Raw genomic sequence first — 24,501 nt, forward strand, 5'->3', positions numbered from 1 at the left:
ATTTCTGTATTCCATTATATTCTGGAACGAAAAAACAACTATGAAGGCAGTAGTCCAGCAGACTTGAGAGTTTCTAATTATCTGTAGTAACCATACAAGGCAATTGTGCATTGGGAGTGATCTATAATTTATGAGAGACTTTCCAATTGTCTCAACATGCAGGTCAGACTGCTGATTGAATAAAGCACAATTGACACAATTGACATGTAAAGCCATAGCTGTTTTCACAGAACACATTAAACTGTCAACAACCAAATTATCTTATGGTTCTGTGAATCCAGGCACTTTTTCCCCCTCAACTCCCCAGATATCTGGGGCACCACAATTTAGCCCTCGTATTGCTGATATCTATCTTTCTGCCGCACAAACTCCCCATTTTTTTAACCTTTTAAGATTGGGAACTCTGAAGTGTTTGGTCTGACAATACTATAATCATTAAGAATCAGTTTGGTGTTCTGGTGAAAATGCTGTCTGAGAAACCAGGAAACTGACTTCTACTCCCATCTTAGGCATGAAAGCCAGTTGGATGCCTTGGGCAACTCATCTCTCTCTCTAGTCCAGGCCAACCCACCTCACAATTATAGTGGTGGAGGGAAACAAAAGAGGAAGATTTTTTTTGGTCGTTCTTTATTTTATATTGCTTATACATATCAATGCATGAACAGTCTGATACCTGGGTATCATACATTTTAGTACACATAAACATAGTATTACTTATAGTTATTACATTTCATTTTCATTTCATATTGTTTAAACATATCTAATACTACCACCATTCAATTTCTAAATCTCCCTTATTACATATATCATGTCTGTCTGTCTGTCTGTCTATCATATCTATCTATCTATCTATCATCTATCTATCTATCTATCTATCTATCATCTATCTATCATCTATCTATCTATCTATCTATCTATCTATCTATCTATCTATCTATCTATCTATCTATCTATCTATCGTTCCCTCTTATTTCTATTCCAACTTTTATTCATGTCACCGTTGTATTCAAAGTCATTTTTTTCCTGTCTTCCATCTTTCACCTGCTTTATTATACATAATAGAGGAGGGAGATTAGGTATGATTGTCATTTTGAGTTGTATATGAAAAAAAAGGCAGGATACAAATTTAAAAACAACAGTAACAGCAGCGGCAGGAACCCAAAAAGGTGACTCACTGTTGCCTATTTCTGCCATCCAATCCACCAGTGTATTCATATTTATTTATTTATTAATAACATTTATAGGCCGCCCAATCCCGAAGGACTCCGGGCGGCTTACAAAAAGAAGAGGAAAAAGAAATAATAAAAAATAAAATAAAATAAAAGACAGATTTAAAATCACAACACATGCACTCGTGTGTATACTATGCAAGCAGACCTGCAGATTTTCATACAACTCTATTTATAGTCATAAGATAAAATCTTTTAAGGAAACAGTTTAAGGACTCTGTTAAAAAGTCACTCTCTTGAGTCAGTGTAGATTATACTGCAGGGCTGTTTTGAGTGCTATAAACGCGCTCTAAACCCTTCTTGCTATTCCTACCTCGCATTAATGAAATCCAGGGGACAGACTTTGACCCTGGGCAGCAAAATATTCAGGGGAGCAAAAAAAGAAAAAGAAAAAGAAAGCTAAAATCGAGATCCGTGACCGCACCCCATCAATTTGAAAAAAATGGGAGGGGAGGGGGCGACCTAATCAAATCTTGACCATTGGGCAGACATTTCAATCGTGCTCCCATCCCCCCCCCCCAAAAAAGAGGCACGGTAGCTTCTGGCTGCAAATGCTTAGACACGGTGATGCAGCAAGGATGCCCGCGTGCGGCGCTAGGTGGGGCTCCGCGTGCCCAGCCCGGAGAGGGATCCTAACCAGTTGTTTGTCTGGGTCGGGTTGTCTTTACCTCACCAGTTCAAAGGGCGACGCTCTGACGTTACAATGGGGCTGCGCGCGTTCTATTGGTGGCGGGCCCCGCCAATCATCGGGCGGGCCCAGGCAGGAGCCGGCCTCCTTTTTCACTCACTTGACAGCAGCAGACCGACCGAGGCCGGAGCGTGGGGTGGGGAAGGAGAAAAAAAAACCCGCGTTGGGCCGCGCGTAAGAGCTGCTGGTGGCCATGGTGGAATCCGGACGGAGCCTCCTCCGGTGGTAAGGTACGTCCCCGGCATTGGTGAAAGATGGGCTTAGCAACCCACCCGCTGCATCCCTCTGTCCCCCGCACGGTTGGCCGTGCGGCGGCATTAGACGGGGCGCCCTCGGCATCTTAGCGGCACGGAGATCCCTGGAAATGCAGATCTGCTCCCCCCCCCCCGCCCCAAGAAAGGAAAGCAATCGCAGCAGCACTCACTCGTCCAGAGATCGGGAGAAACAGTGGCTCCTACTTGCAAATCTATTGGCGATGTGAATCCCTCCTCCCAAAATCATAGATTCTTGGTGACTGAAATGTTGATGATGGTGATGACTCGCCTTCCTCCCCTTTCGGAACAAGTAGTCTTAGGGATGGCTCGATTCGGCCCCATTCGATATGCGCGCCCAGGGATGGTTACTATTCCCGGTACACTAAAACGCGCCTCGTCCTCCTGGCCGTACTAAGGGGACCGTTCTGAGCTGAGGGAAAGAAAAGGGTTGCGGGCCCAAGACAGACCCTGCCTGGGGCTGCACTGATTTCCAAATGCATCGATGAGAAACCTCGGCAGCCCCAAAGTAAATGATGGGATGGTTGTTTATTTTGCAATCGGGTGCACGGCGCCCGGCCTGGCTAGCGAGGAGATTCCATTGGAATCCATTAGAATCCTCGAGAAGCTGAAACGCGATCCGCCTCTAAGGCCGGATATTATCTCTCGGTCCGCTGAAGCAAACAAAACCAAAACAAAAGCAGAGCGAGATCCGCACCCCCCTTGGTTTTTTTTAAAAAGCAAAATATGCATTTGTCACGCGGGAAAGCGATGCAAGTTCCCCGCGGCAGAGCGCAGGCAGTCCGGGCTCTTTCCATCTCGCACGCAGCAGGTTGCTACTCCGTGTTGTAAACTGGCCTGAGTACGATGGAGCTGCTGCGGAGTATTGGGGTTAAAAAACAACAACACACATCCCTGAAATGAAGAGTTAATTAGAAAAAATAACCGGGAGAAATTGGGGCATGCTTACATGATTTGGAACATAGGCTTGGTGAGATTGGTAGAAGGATTTAATTTCCAGAATAGTAATCTGATAAAATTTGATTAGATCATGATGACTGGTGAAAAGTGACATTTTAAAATTGATATACCATGGGCTGGCCGTTATTATCATGCCTTTCTGGGAAGGCAAGGTTAGAGAAGCTGACAGTTCAGCATTTCCACATATTTCACCCGGAAAAGTATGACTAGATTTTTTTCTTTCTTTTTCTTTTTTCTTTTCCGCTATAATTTTGCACCAGTGAGGCTAACACCAATTTCGTTGTATTTATTTTGTACAATGACAATAAAGACTATACTATATTTGAGCCTGGAAAACCGTTCTTAGAGCAAAGTATGTGTCTGGCATGTCATTAGAGCTAAAATATCTATGGACAGAGACAAGACAGCTCCTAATAGCATTTATTTGCACACTGCAGGGAACTGGTCATGAGTTCTGAAGGTCCAATTTAATTAGAGTAGACCATTGATGTGTTTGTGGGGGGAGGCATCATCAAGAATTTACAGTGCATAGGGATGCTGAAGGAGCAATAAAGGATGGGATTATTTCTGCTTCTTTTCCAGAGGAGGAAGTCCCCTTTCTGTTGTTGAAGCTGTTTCTGCCTCTGTTACTTCATCACAACAGAGACAAGAAGGTAAGGAAGGAAGCAAAATTTTTGGGAAAGATTGTTTGGTTATTGATTACAGGTATCGCCATCAGATAACAAAAGACTTCTACATCTTTATATGTGATGGGAAAGAAAAGAGTCACATTCCTTTTTTCCCCAGATAGTTAAAAGTCCCGGAGTGCAATCTGCTTTAAACTATTCTATGAGGCAGAGTGAATGCAAAATCTAGGACTAGACTGAAGTGTAGGATGGGAGCATTTTTGCTTGTTGCCCCATCTATCCAATCTTTGCTTATTTTGTAGATGAGACATGGATGGAAGAGTGGGAAATCATAAAGGAAATACCAGCAAAGAGGAAACAACGTATCTTGTGTCAGATGTATTAACAAAGATGCAAATGAACTAACTCTGGTCATTTTGTTAAGTCCAAGAAACCATCTTAGTATCTGTACTGCAAGGAGTATGAAGTGAATATTCTGAATTCAGGAGCAATCAGTTGGGTCCATGTGACATTTCATTGTAGGGTGTAACTTCTTTGCAGTCTTCTGATTGTGAGTTTGAATGAGCTAGAAGAGTTTAAACTGAGCTGAACTCCAGAACAAGGCTGCAACATTGCTGGGTCAATAGAGATAGTTCTCATTTAGTGACTGCAATTTCGACCTTTAACTTGGTTGGCAAGCACAGCATTTGCTAAGTGAAATTGCAGCTGTGCTTATGACCTTCAACTTTTCTTACAGACCCGCGGAAGGCCATAAATATGAGGATTGGTCCTAAAATTACTTTTTCATCACTGCAAAATGTTGCTAAATGAGCAATAGCAATAGCAATAGCAATAGCAGTAGACTTATATACCGCTTCATAGGCCTTTCAGGCCTCTCTAAGCGGTTTACAGAGAGTCAGCATATTGCCCCCAACAATCTGGGTCCTCATTTTACCCACCTCGGAAGGATGGAAGGCTGAGTCAACCCTGAGCCGGTGAGATTTGAACCGCTGACCTGCTGATCTAGCAGTAGCCTGCAGTGCTGCATTTAACCACTGCGCCACCTGAGGCAGTTGCTAAACAAGGACTACCTGTATTCTCCTCCCCAAAGCAAGTTTTGGTCTACTATTGTCAGAGCAGCTGTTCTTGCTCTTCCTGCAACCTTCTATCTCTTAAAGATCTAGGCATACTTCTCATGTCTTTATGGACACATCCAAGTAGTATTTTTTTCCGGGAGTTTTGACTTCCCAATTTAGCCTGCAGCCCTGGGATTTCCTGAAAGCCTTCTATCCCAAGTATTAAAAAAGCCCAGCCCTGCTTAGCTCACAAGGTCAGCCAGGTGCTGCCATCTGTTGAGACATAATAATTGTTAAACTACTTAATGATACTTAGTGCAGAAGATCTGAGCCAACGGCAACCTTTGAGTGATGGAGACTGGGTCATCTTGCGTGCTTCCCTGTTCTGCCTTTGAGTTGGAATGGGTCACAGTGAGATCTGAGATTACCCATCTCTGAGACTCAGGGCAAAATTTGATCAGGAAATGTGGATGATTTTTTTGAAAGGAACTCCCCATTAGTTGAAATACTAATTCTGTGGAATAGATGGTGGCAGTGGCTGAAGTAAACAGAAGCAGCTCCCCAGATGGTGCTAAGTAACCCCATGTTGTTGGGTGTAAAAGAGTAAATGATTGCATGTCTGAATTGGGCTCAAGGGGCCAAATTGCAGGTAGAAAAAACCAGGTGCTAAACACAGGAAGTTGTAAGTGCTTCCAGAGGGATCAGAGAGGATTGTTATAGAAACAAAAGGTAGATTTAGAACCTGAGGTGGGCTTAGCCGAACCATTCAAAAGTCCTGTGTGATATACATCATTTTGCCAATACAGGTAGCCCGCAACTTACAACAGTTCATTTAGTGACTGTTCAACATTAGAACAGTACTGGAAAAAGTGACTTACGACTGCTTTTCACACTTACGAACTGTTGCTGCATCCTCATGGTCACATGATCAAAATTAAGATCCTTGGCAACTGGTTCATACTTATGATGTTTGTAGTGTCCCAGGTTCATGTGATCACCTTTTGGGACCTTCTGACAAGCAACGTCAATGGAGAAGCCAGATTCACTTAACAACTGTGTTACTAACTTAGCAACTGCAGTGATTCACTTAACAACAAGAAAAGTCATAACATGGGACAAAATTCACTTAACAAATGCCTCACTTAGCAATAGAAATTTTGGGCTCAATTGTGGTCGTAAGTTGAGGACTGCCTGTATTAATTTGCACAGGTTTGCCAGAGCCATTTGTTCTGCAAATTAGGGCTGATCTGCACTTCCTCCTTGCCACACATAAGGCCAAGCCACCTATTATTTAAGGAGGGAAAGACAGGTGATGTGGTCTCAGCCTTCCCCTTAGGGGAAACCTTTTCTGCATGTCAGAAGTGGTGTTTCCTCCTCCTGCTCATGTGAGCTTCCTACTGTCCTACACAAATCCCTCCATTCCTGTTGGCATACCCCCCACCCCAGCCCACCCTTCCTTTCCCACTGTCTGCCTTTGACATCTATTGCTTGCTGGGCTGCCTGTTTTAAAGACTAGTTGGTTGCTCAACGGTGTTTTTCCCTTTCTTTGACCTGATGGAAATTGACAAGAGTTCTACCAGGTTTCCCTTTCTAGAGAAAGGAAGAACTGAAAAATTGTGGTATTTGTTTCATTCTAATGATACAGTATATGCATAGATTTCAAGCACCCGAAGGCTGCAGAATGGAAAAAACCCATCTTTTTTTTAAAAAAGAGGAAGCGTTACATTAACCAGGGGCAGAGTTATATATTTTTCCTTTAGAAAAGCAACAACTTTTAGGCCTCTGTAATTGAAGATATCATGTTATTCTCTCCCTAAGCCATTAATCCCTTGTAAAGTAGATCTTGGCCCTATGAGAAATAATATTTCTTTCCGTTTACTGGCCAGATCCAGATGGCAAAGGAAGGGATATAGGAAAGGAGTTGGCTCAGGTTTAGTTACATTGATGCATTTAGGGTGTTGTATGAGAAATAGTTACTTATGAGTGCTATATAATGTATTCAGTGAAGTTCAGCTCTGTAGATAGTTATGGCTGATATAGGCAATTGAATACAGGTGGTCCTCGCCTTACAACCACAATTCAGCCCAACATTTCTGTTGCTAAACGAAAGTGTTAATTTTGCCCCATTTTATAACCTTTCTTGCCACAGCTGTTAAATGAACCACCGCAGCTGTTAAGTTACTAACACGGTTGTTAAGTGAATTCGGCTTCTCCCTTGACTTTGCTTGACAGAAGGTCCCAAAAAGTGATCACATGATCTTGGGACACTGCAACCATCATAAATATGAGTCAATTGCCAAGGGTCTGAATTTTGATCAAATGACCATGGGGATCTGCAATGGTTATAAATGTGAAAAAAATGGTTGTAAGTTGCTTTTTTCAATGACATTGTGACTTCACTAAATGGACTGTTGTAAGTTGAGGACTACTAGTGTTAAGTATGGGTTGCATCTGAACCATTGAGTTTTCTGAAGGGTTTCATGGCAGGGGTGAAATGCTACCGGTTTGGACCGGTTTGCTCGAACCGGAAGTATAAAATGCTACAGGTTTGCTCGAACTGGAAGTAAAAAAAAATGCTACTGGTTCGGGTGAAACAGTATTTCCGACGATCAGCTATGACGCACGATTTATATTAGCTAGAATCGTCAGATGTCCTGCTTTCTACCTAATCTAAATTGTGTGGCACAGTGGATTCCCCCTCTCTCCCGCTGTTCTACTTACCTTTGCAGACTTGGAAGACTTCAAAATGCTCCTTTTTTTAGCGTTGCGCAGGCACGCAAAGCGCATGTGCGCAGGCACTCACCAAACCAGTAGCAGACTTCAGAGGATTTCACCGCTGCTTCACAGGCCATCTGGTGACTCTGGACAATCACCCCAAAAATGGTGTGGCTGACATTTCAAAACTTTTGTGGCAGTTCTGAGAGGGTGGGGATTGGAGTGTACTTGCTTTGCCCTTTAAAGCCACCCCTGAGCCACAAACTGCTTTTCAGCTTCTGGGTGAGTTTTATGGGGATAATGGAAACCGGCGGCATGCCAGAGGCAAATTGTTCTCGTTCCCAAGTTTGGGATTCCTGTCCTCTTGTATCTCATCATCTTATTTCACATGTGACAAGTCATTCACTATTGAGGCGTTCTCTTTGATTCTACTTATAATGTGAAAGGAAGTGAAAGAGAAACATTGATTCAGAAATAAACATCTCAGATACATGGGTTTCATTTTTACTTTGCGAATGGTTGAACTATTTTCTTTTTAAATAAAGCTCCCTGTGAAAATAGCTAAATATTGCTGGCTGATTTAATGGTTTTGGAACTGATCCGTTGGCCTGTGTTGTCTTCTCCATATCTGGTCATCAGCATTAGGCTTGTTAGACTACAGCTTTTGTCACCCATGAGATTTATGAGAGTTGTGACACTCACATCTGGTAGCTGTGGGCTGGGGAATGCTAGCCCAAAAGGAAAGAGTGCCGTCCCTGGGACAACAGATCCTGCTTAACTTGCTAGTGCTGAATTGCTAACTTAAAATGGATGCATTACAGTAGGTTGATTAAGTATTGGGGATGTAAACACTTCTTAATATTTAAGAACCATTTTGGTAGAGGAAGAGATAATGCCTATTATATCCTGTTAGAGTAGAGTTGAGAGTAATAGAGACGTGTAAGAGTTTGAATTATTTGAAATTCTAATATAAAAAACTTCAATTTATAAAGCATTTTTAGGAGGATCTCAAGTTTTTAGTTTAGAACAAGATGTTTAGTTTAGAACAATCCTGCAAACAGACTGAATTATTTTTTTCCACATAGTGGATAACTTATGAAATTCAGTATAATTTTTAAAAATTCCTTTTAGATTAAAAGATTAAATAACCTTGATAAGGTAGGTTTATCCCACAGTTTTTTGAAATACACTAATTTTAAGATAATTACATACAATTATAGTGCACAATAATTAAAATATACAATAAAATAAATAAATAATCTGAGCCAGATGGGTGGTTAGGAAATACAAAATATAAATAAATAAAAATAAAAGCCGTCTGTATGGTAATTAAAATGCTTCTAAGTACCATAACTTAATACATCAATTGATTAAGATTACTGAAACAATATAGTAATCCTCACTTATGGACTGCCTCATTTAGTGACCATTCAAAATTATGATGGTATAAAAGATAGCTTTGTGACCACTCTTCAAATTTGTAACCATCGCAGCATCATGTGGTCGCGTGATTGCCATTTACATGCTTCCCAATTTACTTGTGACAAGCACAGTTAATGCAGAACATGGAAGTAAAATCGTAAGTTGTGGTCACAAATTATTTCACATAATGATCCTGATAATGTGTAATTGACTGGGCTGTGAGCCTGTTGCGCTCAAGTCATTTTTTCTGCTTAGTGGCCATGGTGCTTAACAATAGAGTTACCAATCCTAATTTTAGTTGTTAAGCAAGGGGTACCTGTAGAAAGATCTGAACTCGAAAAGCCAACATAATTCACAAATAGCAAGGTTTCTTGAGAAGGTTAGAATTGGCAAGAGGGCAGATAAAACATTGCAGTACAAGCCCCACCCAGTTTGAAGGCAGATACAATGCACATACAAAAGGGAAGGGGAAAGTTGTAATTCCCTGTTCTCCATTTGTAATTCTCTGTTCTCCATTTCCCTAATTTGGATACAACCATGCATCCCAGTACTGCCATTGCTCAGAGAGAAGGCATTCCAATACGGAGGGGGGAGGGGGGGAATCCCATGGAAAAGGTCTGTTTCCAAGCAGCCACTCTCTACAATGCATAATATGAGAGGACCTGGTGCAGGGCTTCCAAATATGATTTTAGATGAGAACATCTGGGGAAAGAAGCTTTACTAGTACCATGTTGTCTTGGGCCATCAAAGATTTTATAAATTGAATTCAGATTGGATGCAAATTAGCCAGTCACTGGGAAAAAAAAAACAGGCTGAAAAGAGACCTGGTATTTCAGCAAGTCCAAACCATACTTTACTGGAAAGAAAGATAAAGGTTTTATAAAGCCTTCACAATTCCTAGATGTGAATTTTACTGAAAACCAGTAAGGAGATCTCAAACATGCACTGCATGCAAGGAAATCTAAGACGGTTTCTAAGCTAGAAAGGTACTGCAAGGAAGAGTAGGGGAAAATTCAGGACTCTTAGCTGGATATAGGATACATTGGACAGTTTTCATTTTTGCCAAAGGAGGAATTTCAAATAGTCCCACCAGCCATAGCCACTTTTTTCGTATTTGAATTGTAAGCAAATCCAGATAAATAATACATACGCTTTCATGTTTCCAGAAAGAGGTTATCTTTGTTTCATGTAGAGGTTTGTATCACCTTCCATTCCCTTTGGGATTCATTTAAGCAATCAATTTCCTCAGACTGCCTAAACCAGAGATCTTCAAACTTGGCAACTTTAAGACTTGTGGACTTCAACTTCCAGAATTCTCCAGCCAGCTATTCTGGGAATTGAAGTCCACAAGTCTTAAAGTTGCCAAGCTTGGAGACCCCTGGCCTAAACTTTTGCATAACACTGTATGTGGTGGGTGTACATAAAATGGGAATAAGAGCACAGCAGATAGCACAGGAGAGAAGCCCTTATTCTAAGGTGACCAGATGTCCCGATTTCAGCGGGACAGTCACGATTTATAACAATTTGTCCTGTGTCCCGGGGCGTTTTAAAAAAGTCCTGGCTTCATGTTGAAAGCCCAGTGGATTTGCTTAAGAAATCCTAACCGGGGCAAGACAAAAGACACTCTGTCTAAACCCTCTCTCTGTCTCAGTACTTTCATTGAAGATATTAAAACGTTAAAGCAACAAAACGGACACCCCCCCGCACCCCTTTTACCTCATTTTATAAGAAAAAATGACCCATTACCATAGAGCTGCAGGAAATACTTGGCTAGAGAGGGAAGCGACTGTTACTTCCTGGATTTTCCGGAGGGGAGGGGCACGGAGGTTGGAGGCCGGCAAAGTGTTGGAAAAATGGTGACAGTTTTTTTGAAAAATATTTCCCTAAGTAATTTCACCATTTTAGTTTGCTCAGTTCTTTGTATTAACATCTATATCATTCTGGATTCTTGGAGTGCTCACTTGTGCCTGCTGGTAAGTGAGCTGGGTTTTTTTCTTTTCTTTTTTAATGTATTTTAAAATAATATTTTATTTATTGTGCATAGGATTTTTTAAAAGTTTTATTCTGTGTGGATTCTTTGTGTGAATTGTCTTAGACTGTTTAAAAAAAGATTCTATCCAAAATACAAAATACCAGCTGCAGTTATTCACTTAAAAACTGTGGCAAGAAAGGTGGTATAGTGACCAAAGGGGGTAGCCCTGTGCGTAATCTAGGGGTTCTCTTGGACTCACAACTCCTGCTTGAAGAGCAGGTGGTGGTCATGGCCAGGAGGAACTTTGCGCAACTGTGGGTTATGTGCTGTGGTGGGATTCAAATAATTTAACATCCAGTTCTCTGCCCTAATAACAACCAGTTCACCAAACTTCTCAGCAAGTTAACAACCGGTTCTCCCGAAGTGGTGCGAACTGCCTGAATCCTGCCACTGGTTGTGTGCCAGTTACGCCCTTTCCTGGACCAACAGTCTCTATTCACAGTCACTCATGCCCTAGTCCAGCGATTGAGAACCTTTTTTGGCTCACGTGCCATAAGTGGGGGGAGTGCAGTGGGGTTGTGCGCGGGCGTGGCACACCCATAATGCAATGCGCAACCGCCAGTGTGCATGTATGATTGACAGGCGCTCCACCCCATTTTTTGTATGCTTTTTTCGCCCTCCCCCAGGCTCCAGAGGCTTTATAGGAACCTGAGGAGGGTGAAAACAGCCTTCTCCTCCCCCCGGAGGCCCTCTGGAGGCTTCAGGAGCTTCCCTGAAGCCTCAGGAGCACAAAAAACCAGCCCTATGGGCAAACCGGAAGTTCGGGAATGGACTTCCTGTTTGCTTGTAGGGCCGGTTTAAGCCCTCCGTAGCCTTCAGGGGCCTTCCAAAGGCTTCCCTGAAGGCTCTGGAGGACTAAAAATGGCCCTACGAGCAAACCAGAAGTGACTCAGGGAAGCTCCTGAAGCCTCCAGGGGGCCTTCGGGGGGAGGGAAAGGCTGTTTTCGCCCTCTCCAGGCTCCTATAAAGCCTCTGGAACCTGAGGAGGGCGAAAAATGGCTTTAAAAAAGGCTGAGCTCAGCTGGCCAGCGGGCATATGAGCACTGGCCAGCTGACATGGCAACGCCTCGCGTGCCCTGACAAATGGCTCCGCGTGCCACCTGTGGCACGCGTGCCATAGGTTCGCCATCCTGGCCCTAGTTATTTCCCATTTTGACTATTGCAACACGCTGTACATGGGACTGCCCTTGAAGAGCATCCGGAAGCTCCAATTGGTGCAAAATGCAGCGACCCGCATGGTTTTATGCAGATTCCGGAGTAGACATGTACACACCTCTCCTGCCAGAGCTGCATTGGTTGCCGATTTGCTTCCGGGTGCTATTCAAGGTGCTGGTTCTCACCTTTAAAGCCCTTCATGGCTTGGGACCAGGTTATCTGACGGACCATGTCTTGCTGGTCACACCTATCCGACCCATCAGAGCAGGAAGGCAGTGAATGTTGTGGGTCTCATCCCTGAGGGAGATATACTTGGCAGGACCCAGAAAAAGGGCCTTCTCCATGGTGGCTCCCTCTCTCTGGAACATCATTTCCCCAGAGATTAGAATGTCCCCCACTCTAACCCTCTTCCAGAAGGCGCTGAAGACCTGGTTCTGCCAGCGGGCTTGGGGAACCCAGAGTGGGATGGAGCCCATTAAATGGCTCGTGTGATCTGCTGAAGGTGGGGGGAGGAAGAGAGGGGATGATTTTGTTATATTGTACCATATTAATTTATTTGATTCTTTTTGTTAGTTTATATTGTTTTAAATGTGATTTTGTATTCTGAAAGCCGCCCTGAGTCGCCATGGGCGAATAAGTGGCAATATAAATTAAATAAAAACAAACAAATAAATAAATAAATTTTCCTCTGTTTTCTAATGTAGTTTCCCTGCATAACGTAGGTGGACAGAATGATGGATTACTATGAAGCGCTCGGGGTGCCCCGCAATGCCTCTCCAGATGACATAAAAAAGGCGTGAGTTGCATTCTTTCTATTTCTACCAGAGACCATCCACATGCGTGCCAAGATAACACTTTTCACAATCTTGTGCCTAGCGGATTCCATCATAGACTGGAATCTCATGGAATGGGATCCCGCACAGGTATATACTACCCTCTGTGTTGTTATCCACAGGTACAGAAAGAAAGCCCTGCAATGGCACCCAGATAAAAACCCAGATAACAAGGAACATGCTGAGCAGAAGTTTAAGGAGATAGCAGAGGCCTACGAGGTTCTGTCTGACAGTAAGCAAATGCTTTGGCTTTTTTCCCTCATCCCTCAGCCATTTTGACTGTTCTGGTCTCTATCGAAGATACTGACCAAGTAGGTGGGACTATTTACTTACTTATTTGACTTTTATGCTGCCTTTATAGTTTTCATAAATAACTTAAAAGAGCCACCTTACCTATTTCCTCCTCCTATTTTCCCCACAACAACCCTGTAAGTTGGGCTGACAGAGAATTATCTAATCGAGACCTGGTTTTTAGGCTGCTGCCTTAACTACCAGACCAAACTGGCCCTCATTTCTGCAGCATAAGGAGATCTCTTCTTAATGTTAATTTTATCCAGGAAAAGCAAGTTAGAAGGGAATACAGCGTGTTCCCACATCCAGTTTGGGGACTTAACAGTTAAATGAAAGAAGCAAGTGTACTGAGGTTTTGAAGGAGAAAAATTCCCCAAGACTCAATTTACGAGTGGAGCACACAAATCTACTTACCATATTTTTCGGAGTATAAGACTCACTGAAGTATAAGATGCACCAAGATTTCCCAGCCCCTAGGAGCACTCTGGAAGCCTCCTAAAGGCTATGCACAGCCATTTTTGCAAAGGGGACTGGGTTTCGGGATGCCAAAAATGCTGTATTCAGTGTATAAGATGCACCCAGATTTCCACCCTATTTTTTTGAGGGAAAAAGGTGTGTTTTATACTCCGAAAAATACGGTAAGTCAAGTTTATTTGAACAGCACTGGGGACAACCATAGGATTTCCGCTCCCCAAAGGAGGGTACAGACAACTTTAAATAATTGTATAGTAAATGCTGATCAGTAATTATGTCAAATGCCAATCAAAACATGGCTTAGATTTTCTGCTTATAGAGGGATAAGCTTATAGAGGGATAAATGGAGGTCGGCACCAGTTAATTTTTGTAGTTACTTTCTAGTTCCTGTTGCAAGTGCTGATTTAAGATAACTTATGAGCCAGGATCTGCAAAGCCTACACATGCAACCGTTAGAGAGGCTTATTTTCGTTCAGGGACTTTCGTTTGGAGATCTTGGTCCAGGTATTTGTTTTACGCCTTCATATGTGCTCATATTCTAGAACAGTGGTCTCCAACCTTGGCAACTTTAAGACCTGTGGACTTCAACTCCCAGAGTTCCTCAGCCAGCTTTGCTCTGGCCGTTGAAGTCCACAAGTCTTAAAGTTGCCAAGGTTGGAGACGACTGTTCTAGAAGACCTCTGTCTTCAGGGCAAGTTGTTCAAACAAATTTTTAATTTGTTTAAAAATGTAAACAAGTTTTTAAATGGAGTTCTTTTAAGATTAAAATTCCATTTGACCAATTTCTCCCAATTTCATTTCTCAGTTGCACTATGGTTCTAACTTGGGCTGGATGAAATGATGCAAACATTAAGGCAGTATCAATTATCTGAGCACTTTGTGAAAAAAATCACGATTACTTAAAACAACTTGGCTTTTTACTACAGCTAGTCCTCAAGTTAAAGGGACACGGTGGCTCAGTGGCTGTTGCTGAGCCTGTCGATCAGAAAGGTCGGCAGTTCAGCGGTTTGAATCCCTAGTGCCGTGTAACAGAGTGAGCTTCCGTTGCTTGTCCCAGCTTCTGCCAACCTATCAGTTCGAAAGCATGTAAAAATGCAAGTAGAAAAATAGGAACCACTTTGGTGGGAAGGTAACAGGGTTCTGTTCGCCTTTGGCGTTTAGTCATGCCGGCCACATGACCATGGAGACGTCTTCAGACAGTGCTGGCTCTTCGGTTTGGAAATGGAGATGAACACTGCCTCTAGAGTCAGGAACAACCAGCATATATGTGAGGGGAACCTTTACCTTTATCTAGTCCTCAAGTTATGACCACAATTGAGGCCAACATTTATGTTGTCAAGTGAGAAATTTATTAAGTGAGTTTTGCCCCATTTAGGATTTTTCTTGCTACATTTGATAAATGAATCGCTGCAGTTGTTAAGTTAGTAACACGATTGTTAAGTGAATCAAGTTTCCCCATTAACTTTGCTTGTCGGAGGGTTGCAAATGTTTCACGTGACCTTGGGACATTGCAACTGTCATAAATGTGAGACAGTTGTCAAGCATCTGAATGTAAATCATGTGACCATGGGATGCTGCAGTGGTCATAAGTGTGAAAAACGGTCATGTCACTTTTTCAGTGCCGTTGTAACTTTGAAACAGTCACTAAGTGAACTGTTTTAAGTTGAGGACTACCTGTATTTCTTGAATGGATATCTGGGCTTTAGCAAGCGCTCAGACCCATTTAATCTCAATAATACTTCTTGTGTTGAAATTGATGCGTTTGACCAATGCTCCTGTTAAAAGAAGAAATGCTTGTTTCAGAGCCACACATTTCTAAAGGGGTAATTATTAATTCAAGTGGTTTCTTCTTTCAGAGGGCAAGCGCGAAGTCTACGACCGATATGGCAAAGAAGGGCTCGTTGGTGCAGGTGAGGATTAGGGTTTTGTTGAACTAACTTGAAGGTAAACTGGGTGCTTCAAGCTGGGTGATTAAAGGAAACATAATAATCTGTACTGCCAAGAAGGGTGGGGACTGATGGGATGAGTGCTCAACAAATGTTGAAAGAAGGAAGTCATCAGCCTCTACTAGTGTACAAAATGTTTCAAATCCAGAATATTTGGAACTCAAAACATTGTGTTTTAAGTTTGAAATGGCTGTTTGGATCTTACTGAAAGGGGACAAATGTTTTTCTGACAATTTTGGGATGCCTATTTCACACACACAGACACACACACACACAGAGGGAGAAAGGAGAGAGGTGGGGAGAGAGAATAGACGTATGACAAACAGTTATTCATGGGCAGATATGTGGAGACAACTGGGGAAAATCTTCAAAGCAGTTGCACACACCTTTCAAATCCTTGCATAGTGCAGAGATGGGTTGTCAATTTTTCTATTACTGGTTCGGGCATGCTTGCTTGCCGCTTCTGCACCTGCGTCGAAGCATCTGGGCAGATGGGTGGAGCCTCCCACCACTGCTACTACCAGTTTGCCCGATCTGGGCTGAACCAGGAGCAACCCACCTCTGGCATAGTGGTTCTACACAGACCTAGCAAGGTGGAGAACAATTGTCTAATTTGTGTGTGAATTTGAGACTTGAAAAGAGAACATGAGAGGGGTCTTCTTTAGTTGTGGAACAAAGCCATCGGATCTTCTGTGCAAATCCAGCTTTGACTAACTAAAATCTCATTGTGTCCAGGAGGTTGCTCTGATTTATTAGCTCTCCATTTTTTTTTGTAAATGGGTTTACCAAAATATTAGGCTTTTGCCTTGTTTTTGGCTTACCAGCTACAAGTGTTTTTACAATTTGCCTGGGCCTGAAAAAATGGCTAACTGCGTTCCACTGCTATGTAGCAAATTTATGAGCCACGGTGTAATTTTCCAATATTTCAGCATCTTTGCTTTCTTACACTTACAATACATATCACAGCTTTGTCACATTTTTTCTTTGCTTTTTAAGCAGACATGTTAATACCGTTTTTCACTTGTCCTAGCTGGTTCTGCTGGTTCCAGGCCTCATCCAGGACCGGAATTCACTTTCACTTTCCGTAGTGCCCATGATGTCTTCCGAGAGTTTTTTGGAGGGCGAGATCCATTTGCTGACTTTTTTGGTAAGTGGCTATTTGTAATATTCAAGCTAGGGTTTTTTTTCCCCTGGGAGAAGAATGAGAAAGAAAAAGGCTCAGATGTAATTTTCTTTTGATGCAAAACAGCCAGTTCTGAAAGAAGATAAGCGATAGCACTTAGACTTCTATACCGCTTCACAGTGCTTTATAGCCCCTCTCTAAGTGGTTTACAGAGTCAGCATGTTGCCCCCAACAATCTGGGTCCTCATTTTACCTACCTTGGAAGAATGGGAGGCTGAGTCAACCGAGCCAAAGAAGATCGAACTCTTGGCATTAAGCTGAATTAGCCTGCAATACCCCTGCACCACCACAGCTCATCAAGAAAAGAAAAAAGTAATTGACTAAGATTAGACCAAAAGCATTGAGAATATTTTTCTTGTTTTCCTTCTTGGAAACTCTAATCATTTAGATTACTTTTTCCTATAATGTGGAGGAATCTTCTCACTCACCTTCACTCCCATAAGTACTGAGCAGTTAATTCCAGGAAACACAGGTTAGACCTGGAGATACAACTTGAGGAGGTTGCTCTGTGGTGGAATATCTTGAGAGCTACGGATGTTTCCACTTCTTTGTTTCATTCCAGATGATCCATTTGCAGACTTACGTGGACCTGTACCCCGGCATCCTGCAGCAGGGCCTTTCTTCTCCCCTTTTCCTGCATCATCGGGTAAGAAAAGCATAGTTGGAACATAGATAGTCCCCAATGCATGATCATCTATCAAGATTTCCATTGCTAAACAAGTCAGTTGTTAAACGAATGGCATCCAATTTTGTGACCCTTTTTGCCACTGTTGTTAAGTGAATCATTTGACACGACTTCGTACACAGCTTCTCCCACTGATTTTGCTTGTCAGAAGTCAACTGGGAAGATCACAAATGGTGGTCACATGACCATGGGACACTACAACTGTTGTAAATACATGCCAGTCGTCAAGCACCCAAATTTTGATCATGTGACAGCGGGGATGGTACATCAATCATCAGTGCGAGGAGCAGTCATAAGTCACAATTTGAGTGCCATGGTAACTTCAAATGGTCACTCAATGAATGGTTGTAAGTCAAGGATCATTGGTAGTTTCTTCCTCCTTTTTGTCTCACGGGTTTGGCCAATTGTTACTTAATGGCTATGCCATCCCTTGCAAATTATTCTGGTCAGGGGTGGGCTTTGCCCGGTTGCTGGATGGGTGTGGCCATGTTAGGCGTGGCCTGGTCGGCCTCCTGGACCATGGCAGAGGGGTGGAGCATTTTCTCCTTCCCCAGGCTCCAGAGGCTTTCCTCCAACCTCTGGGAGGGCGAAAACTGCCTCCCCCGGGCTCCTGAGGCCCTCTGGAGGCCGGAAACGGGCCTGTTTCTGGCCTTCTGGAACTTCAAGGAGGCCTGTTTTTCCCCCTCCCCAAGCCTCCGTGCAGGCCCTACACTTACCTTGCATCCAAAACGGACCGCATGGAAATTCCTGGGAGGGGCGGGATGGGGCAGGGTGGGGTGGGTGGGGCCAGCCAGGGGTGGGATTTGGAGGTTCTCAGAACTGGCCATAGTGTTCGCTATGGGTTCTCCCGAACCTGGGCAAACCGGTAGTAGCCCACCCTTGATTCTGGTTCTCTCTCTTGTAGAGTTCTTTGCATCTTCACTTGGTCCGGGGCTCAATGCAGGAATGGGCTTCCGCTCCGTCTCCACTTCAACAAGGTTCATCAATGGCAAGCGCATCACTACCAAGAGGTAAGTTTAACTTACTATTTATTTATTTGTCACGTTGGTCACCTATTCTGGACAGTGAATCTCTTTGTGTCTTAGTGTTTGATCTGTTTTGTTCTTTGTTCACCTTTCTGTCAACTTGTAAGTCTTGTAGGACAGATTTGGGATCCTCTTCAAGGATGTTCAGGCCCATTCCTTCACCATGTTTCTGGAGCCTGACCAATTTTTGCTTCATTTCTACTGTTTTATTTTTGCTTCTTCTTAAATGAGCCTCATATTATGTAACTCATAGGTGTCAAACTCACGGTGTCACGTAGCTGTCATGTGATGTATTATGACTTCCCCCCCTTCGCGGAACGGGTGGGCGTGGCCTGCGCATGATGCATTCAGCTTGCGGGCCGCCAGTTTGACACCCCTGATATAACTCATGCCTTTTCCATAGTGGAGGCTTGTTGCCACCCAGTATAAAAAACCTGCAGCGAGATGCAGACTTGTTCACTCATTCCAGTAAAAAACAACAACAATGTGGTTTGTTTTATTTGGGGCCCAAACAATTTAAGTTTAGGATGCTTTGTGCTCTCAGCCAACCATACTCTACATTTTAAGTAATGATTAAATTGGCAGTTGGTCTTACCTGAACTGCATGTTTAGAAGAAGGCATGGGAGGAGTAATACATGGGTATTAACCCAGCCCTTTCGCCCTGGAGACTGAAGTAAATCTTGAGGCCACACCTCTGTTCCTCCTTCTGACCTCCCAGATTAACCGATGGATCGTAGCAGAGCACCTGGAAGGAAAGGACAGAGACAGCACAAGCACACATCCTTCCTGCCTGGCCCTGCCTGACCACTGAATTAATTCAGGCCCCTGGTGCAGTGCGCCCTAAAAAGTGGGGGGGAAGTGACTCCTCCCACGCCTTCTTCTAAACATGCAGTTCAGGTAAGACCAACTGCCAGTTTCCGAAGTGAGGCGTGGGAGGAGTAACACATGGGACATACCAAAGCTAGATGTCCTTGGGAGGGATTAATGGGCCTGAGCCCCTTGAGAGTCTAGGACTCCCTGCAGAACCCTCCTGCCAAAGGCTGCTTCCGCGGAGGCGTAAGCATCTAACCGGTAGTGCCTGATGAAAGGCGATGGAGAAGACCAGGCGGCAGCCCGGCAGATCTCCTCTATGGGAGCCTGGGTGGCCTAGGCTGCTGATGTGGCCACACTTCTGGTGGAGTGCGCTGTGATGCCCTCTGGGACCTGAAGTCCCCGAGCCTTGTAGGCTTGTGAGATGGCCGCCCTGATCCACCTGCTAATGGTGGCCGGGGGAAACCTTGGCTCCCTGGGTGGATGGCTGAAAGGACACGAAGAGGGCTTCTGAACGCCTAAAGGGCGCCGTGCACATTAGATAGATGCGCAAGGCTCTTCTGATGTCCAACCTGTGCCAAGATTTTTCCCTATCCCTGGAGGGACAGAAGTCCGGCAGAACTATCTCTAAAGCCCTGTGGAAGGGAGAATTGACCTTGGGCATGAACGCGGGGTCCAGTCTGAGGATGACCCGGTTCTCCAGAAAGGTGCAGAAGTCTGCTCTGCTGGAAAGAGCGTTGATCTCGGATACTCTCCTGGCTGAGGTGATGGCAATCAGGAAGACGACTTTAAGGGTCAGGAATTGAAGGGAAACTTCCCGCAAGGGTTCGAATGGTGCCTTCGTCAATGCCTGGAGGACCGTAGGTAGGGTCCCAGGTGGGGAATCGATGGACCACTGGGGCTTTCAGATTCACCGCTCCCTTAAGGAAGCACCTTAGGACCGGATGTTGGGACAAGGGTGGTGCATCCACCACCAGCCCCAGGACCGTGGAGAGAGCAGAGACTTGTCTCCTAAGGGTGCTGGGGGCCAGACCTTTTTCTAGACCTTCCTGTAGGAAGTCCAGAACCTGGGGCACAGAGCCGAAGCTGGGATGATGTCCCTTGCTTGACACCAGTCCGCGAAAGCAACCCAGGAGGCGTTGTAGATGCAAGTGGTGGACTGCCTCCTGGACACCTCGACGGTCCTAATGACCTTTGCGGAAAAATGTGTCCCTCTCAGCTGTTCTCGCTCAATCGCCAGACGGTCAGATGGAGCCACTCCGGATCCGGATGCTCCAGAGATCCCTGGTGCAGGGACACCTCCCCCGGGGGAATCCTCCAGTGCGGAGCTGAGGGCAGCTCCATCAGGTCTGCTAGCCAGGGACGGCGTGGACAGAGGGGGGCTACTAGAATCATCTCTGCTCCCTCTGACACTAACTTCCTCAGGACCCCGGGAATGAGGGGAAGGGAAGGAAAGGCGTAGAGAAGACCTGGTGGCCATCTGCATCGAAGGGCGTCCGTGTCCATGGCTCCCTTGGAAGGGAATCTCGATACAAATCTCGGCAGCTGGGTGTTTGCTGGGGTTGCGAGGAGATCCATCGTCGGGTGCCTGAACCTATCGCATATCTGCAGGAAGTTGCTGGGATGGAGCTGCCACTCTCCATTGTCGACCGTCTCCCTGCTGAGCCAATCCGCTTGCTGGTTCTCTGTCCCGGAGATGTGTTCCGCTCTGATGGACTGGAGATGCCTCTCTGCCCAGTTCCCCAATCGGAGGGCCTTGTCGCGAAGGGCCTTGGCTGTTCACATGGGCCTTGGCTGCCACGTTGTCCGTCAGGACCAGGACGTGATGACGGGTCACCATGGTCTTGAAGTGACGTAGGGCCAGATGGATGGCCCTGAGCTCCAACCAGTTTATGTTGTTGCGCAAGTCTGTTGGAGTCCAGCAGCCCTGGGCTATCTGGGCCTCCAGGTGTGCTCCCCAGCCGAACAGGCTCGCATCCGTCGTGACTACCTTCCTTGCTGGTTCCTTGAAGAGGGATCCCTTGTCTAACGCTGGGGTCAGCCACCAATGGAGCGAGAGCAGCACCTGGGGTGATACTTGAACTTTGAAGTTGGCGTCGCTTGTTCCGGCTCTCTGGTATGGGAGCAGGAACCACTGAAGCTCCCTGGCGTGTAGGCGGGCTCAAGGCACGATCCCTATACAAGAAATGAATTTCTCAAGGAGCCTGGAAAGAAGGACTACAGGGACAGAGCGTAATTTGCTAATTTCATGGATGAGCTGCACAATGCTGTCCTTTCGGTCCTGGGAAAGGAAAACCTCCCCAGACACCGAATTTATAATGGATCCTAGGTGTTGGAGACTGGTAGATGGGACCAGTTGGCTCTTCTCTAGGTTGATAGAGAATCCCAGGGACCTGAGAGTGTCGATGGTGATCCCCAGTTCCTGCTTGGCAGTGTCTGGGGACCTGGCCAGGACGAGGATGTCATCCAGGTAACAAAACAGTTGGACTGGGAAGGACCGCAGGTGATCCGCGGCCGCGGCCAGCACCTTGGTAAAGGTCCTGGGGGCTGAAACCAGCCCAAAGGGAAGGGCTCTATATTGAAAATGATTGCCCTCGTGGGAAAATCTGAGGAACCTACAATGTTCCGGGGCGATTCTGATGTGAAGGTAGGCCTCCGTGAGCTCGATGGAGGCCAAGAAGATGGATTTCAGGGAAGCCATCTTGAACCTACGGTAGACCACCCTGGAATTGAGCACTTTAAGATCCAGGATGGCTCTCCACCCCCCCCTGAGCTCTTGGGGACCAGAAACAGGTTCGAGTAGAATCTGGAACCCTTCTCCTCCTCTGGAACCCTCTCAATGGCCCTGATATCTAACAGGTGCTTGATGGCCTTTGCCTTGGGCAAAGGTAGAATTGAGATTATAGAACCTCCGCTCATTACCCCCCGGGTTGGGAAATGATCCTGGCTTAACCCACTGGGATTTAAGCACCTCCAGGAACATCTCTGCAGTGGGGATCTCCTCCTTCTCCACCGGTGGTCTATGGAAGGGCCCCTTCTTGTTACCCCCGCTAGTGCTAGGCATAGTAGTCGCAGGGCTGGGATCTGGAGGTGTATCCAGGTCTGCTGTGGCCCTGGCTTTGCGAACTAAATAAGGAGGGAGGAAAGAGGCCAGTGATGTTGGGGGCCTCCGTTGCCTGGGCATCCTCATCCTCAGAAAACCCCACCTCCTTTAACTCACCCTCCTCTAACTCCGAGGCCTCATTGGCAGTGGAGGGGGAGGGAGACCTGGGCCCTCTGGAAACAGAGGCCCTGGAGCAATCCTGGTGACCCCTGACCTGGTCCTGGGCAGACCCACTCCTGGAGTTCTGGGGCTGGTGTTTCATCCCAGAAGCAATCCCCTGGGCTATGGCTCTGGCTAACACCTCCTGGAAGCTTGTAGGAAGCTCAGGCAGGGAAGGCTGGAACTCTGGGGGCTGCAGATAATCCCTGGGTTCAGGGGATTGCAGTGCCAACAGCTGCCTGGCTGGACTGGGTGCCCTGCGCCCAAAGGGGTTGCTCCTCGCCTCGGATGGATGTGCAGGCGAGAGGGGGGGTGATAGGGAGCTGTGCCCTCTGCCTCAGCCCCTAGAGGAATCTGGGGATGCCACATGGGTCTCTTCCAGGGCCGGAAGCCTGCGGGGGGAGCGAGATCTGGAAGGGGAAGGGCTGATGGTGGCCCTGAACCTTCTAGCGGAGGCCCTGGTGATCCGAACTTCCTTCTCAAAAATTCCCTTCTTATGGGGCCTGGGGGTGTCTCTCTTGGCGGGGGACCTCCCTCTGGTGACTGGGGGAGCCCTCCTGGAGGTCCCCTCGTCCGGATCGGAATCTACCTGTGCTCTGGGCCTGGCACCCCTGTTCCTTGCCGCCTCCGCCATTGTACTCACGGTTACGCTGCTCACCGCCTCCCTTCTTCTGGCCGGCTTCGCTCAGAAAGCGTATTGGCTGCTGGGCTTTGCTCTACAGCGTTCCCTGCTGCTGATCTGCGGCCCGAATGCCGGCGCACCGCTTGGATTGGGTGCTCCCCAGAGAGCCAGTGGACTGGGGCCTTCGAAGCCTCTTCTGGCTTCAGCGGTGTTCTCAGCGCTTTCGGCGTCCATAGAAGGAACACCGGTCACGCGCTCACTCACGTGCTCCTAAGATGGCGGAGGACCAAGATGGCGGCTGCTGATCTGCGACCCAAATCCCTGAAGCTTGGGAGCGTTGGGGAGGAATCTGCCGGCTCCCCGGTCCTTTGATGGCCTCCTGCGTGCGTGGAGTCTCCAAATGCTTTGCGGGGCCTTTTTCCCGCTTATGCAACCATCCGGTTGCTTGGGATCACGCTAGCCAGCGGCGCGGCTTGCTAGCAATGCTGAGCACACCAAGGAGGGGTGGGACGATCTTCAGTAATCTTGCTAAAAAATCTGTAAAAAAGACTCTTGGAGCCTGTAGAATCCTGAAGGATTAGTAAAAAAGGCTGAACACTCCTGAAAAAAAAAATTCCTGGAAAAACCCTTAGTCTTCAAAGTGAGGGAAAGTCAGGAAAAACACTCCTTCTGGGCTGGAGACTGAGGTTAATCTGGGAGGTCAGAAGGAGGAACGGAGGTGTGGCCTCAAGATTTATCTCAATCTCCAGGGCAAAAGGGCTGGGTTAATACCCATGTGTTACTCCTCCCACGCCTCACTTCGGAAACAAACTATGGTTTAGTGCAGTATGGCATTCAGGTATCAGAGTTTGTTGCAGAAATCAAATCCAGAAAGCACACACAGATAACTGATTCAACTGTATTCATTAACTTCTCTTTATATATAATATAACACATAAGTAACTTTGGTGGGTTCTTACCGGTTTGGCCCCGTTTGGCCGAACCAGTAGTGGCATGCTGGCCTGGATCGCAGAACCAGCAGCAACCCAGGCTGGCCACGCCTCCAAACCAGTTCCCCAGTTCCCATCTTGTCTTTGGGTTCTGTGCATGCGCAGAACAATTTCTATTAAACTGCGCATGCGCATGAAACGTGGCCATGAGCGAACCGGCAATAACACCGGCTAGTACCCACCCCTGGTAAGTAAATATACAATACCAACAAGCAAAGGAGAAAAC

General features: G+C 45.8%; 1 protein-coding gene across 4 annotated transcripts in view; it reads left to right on the forward strand.

Annotated features, from left to right (window-relative positions):
• Positions 1-1,995: 1,995 nt before the first annotated feature.
• Positions 1,996-24,501, forward strand: part of LOC106546941 (dnaJ homolog subfamily B member 2) — a 33,667-nt gene continuing 11,161 nt past the window's right edge. For 3 of the 4 annotated variants that reach the window (XM_087713323.1, XM_087713329.1, XM_087713313.1), the window contains exons 1-8: positions 1,996-2,147; positions 3,732-3,802; positions 12,859-12,950; positions 13,110-13,219; positions 15,609-15,662; positions 16,729-16,845; positions 17,444-17,527; positions 18,471-18,576. In XM_087713323.1, coding sequence (XP_087569449.1) covers positions 12,886-12,950; positions 13,110-13,219; positions 15,609-15,662; positions 16,729-16,845; positions 17,444-17,527; positions 18,471-18,576 — 536 coding nt within the window. In that variant the 5' untranslated portion in view covers positions 1,996-2,147; positions 3,732-3,802; positions 12,859-12,885. The remainder of the gene's footprint in view (positions 2,148-3,731; positions 3,803-12,858; positions 12,951-13,109; positions 13,220-15,608; positions 15,663-16,728; positions 16,846-17,443; positions 17,528-18,470; positions 18,577-24,501) is intronic. The other variant, XM_087713318.1, reaches the window with a different exon arrangement.

The sequence above is a fragment of the Thamnophis sirtalis genome, unplaced genomic scaffold, assembly GCF_051295495.1.
Source record: "Thamnophis sirtalis isolate CommonGarterSnake01/CBP01778 unplaced genomic scaffold, rThaSir2_p1.2 scaffold_1, whole genome shotgun sequence".
In the NCBI taxonomy this organism is placed as follows: Eukaryota; Metazoa; Chordata; class Lepidosauria; order Squamata; family Natricidae; genus Thamnophis; species Thamnophis sirtalis.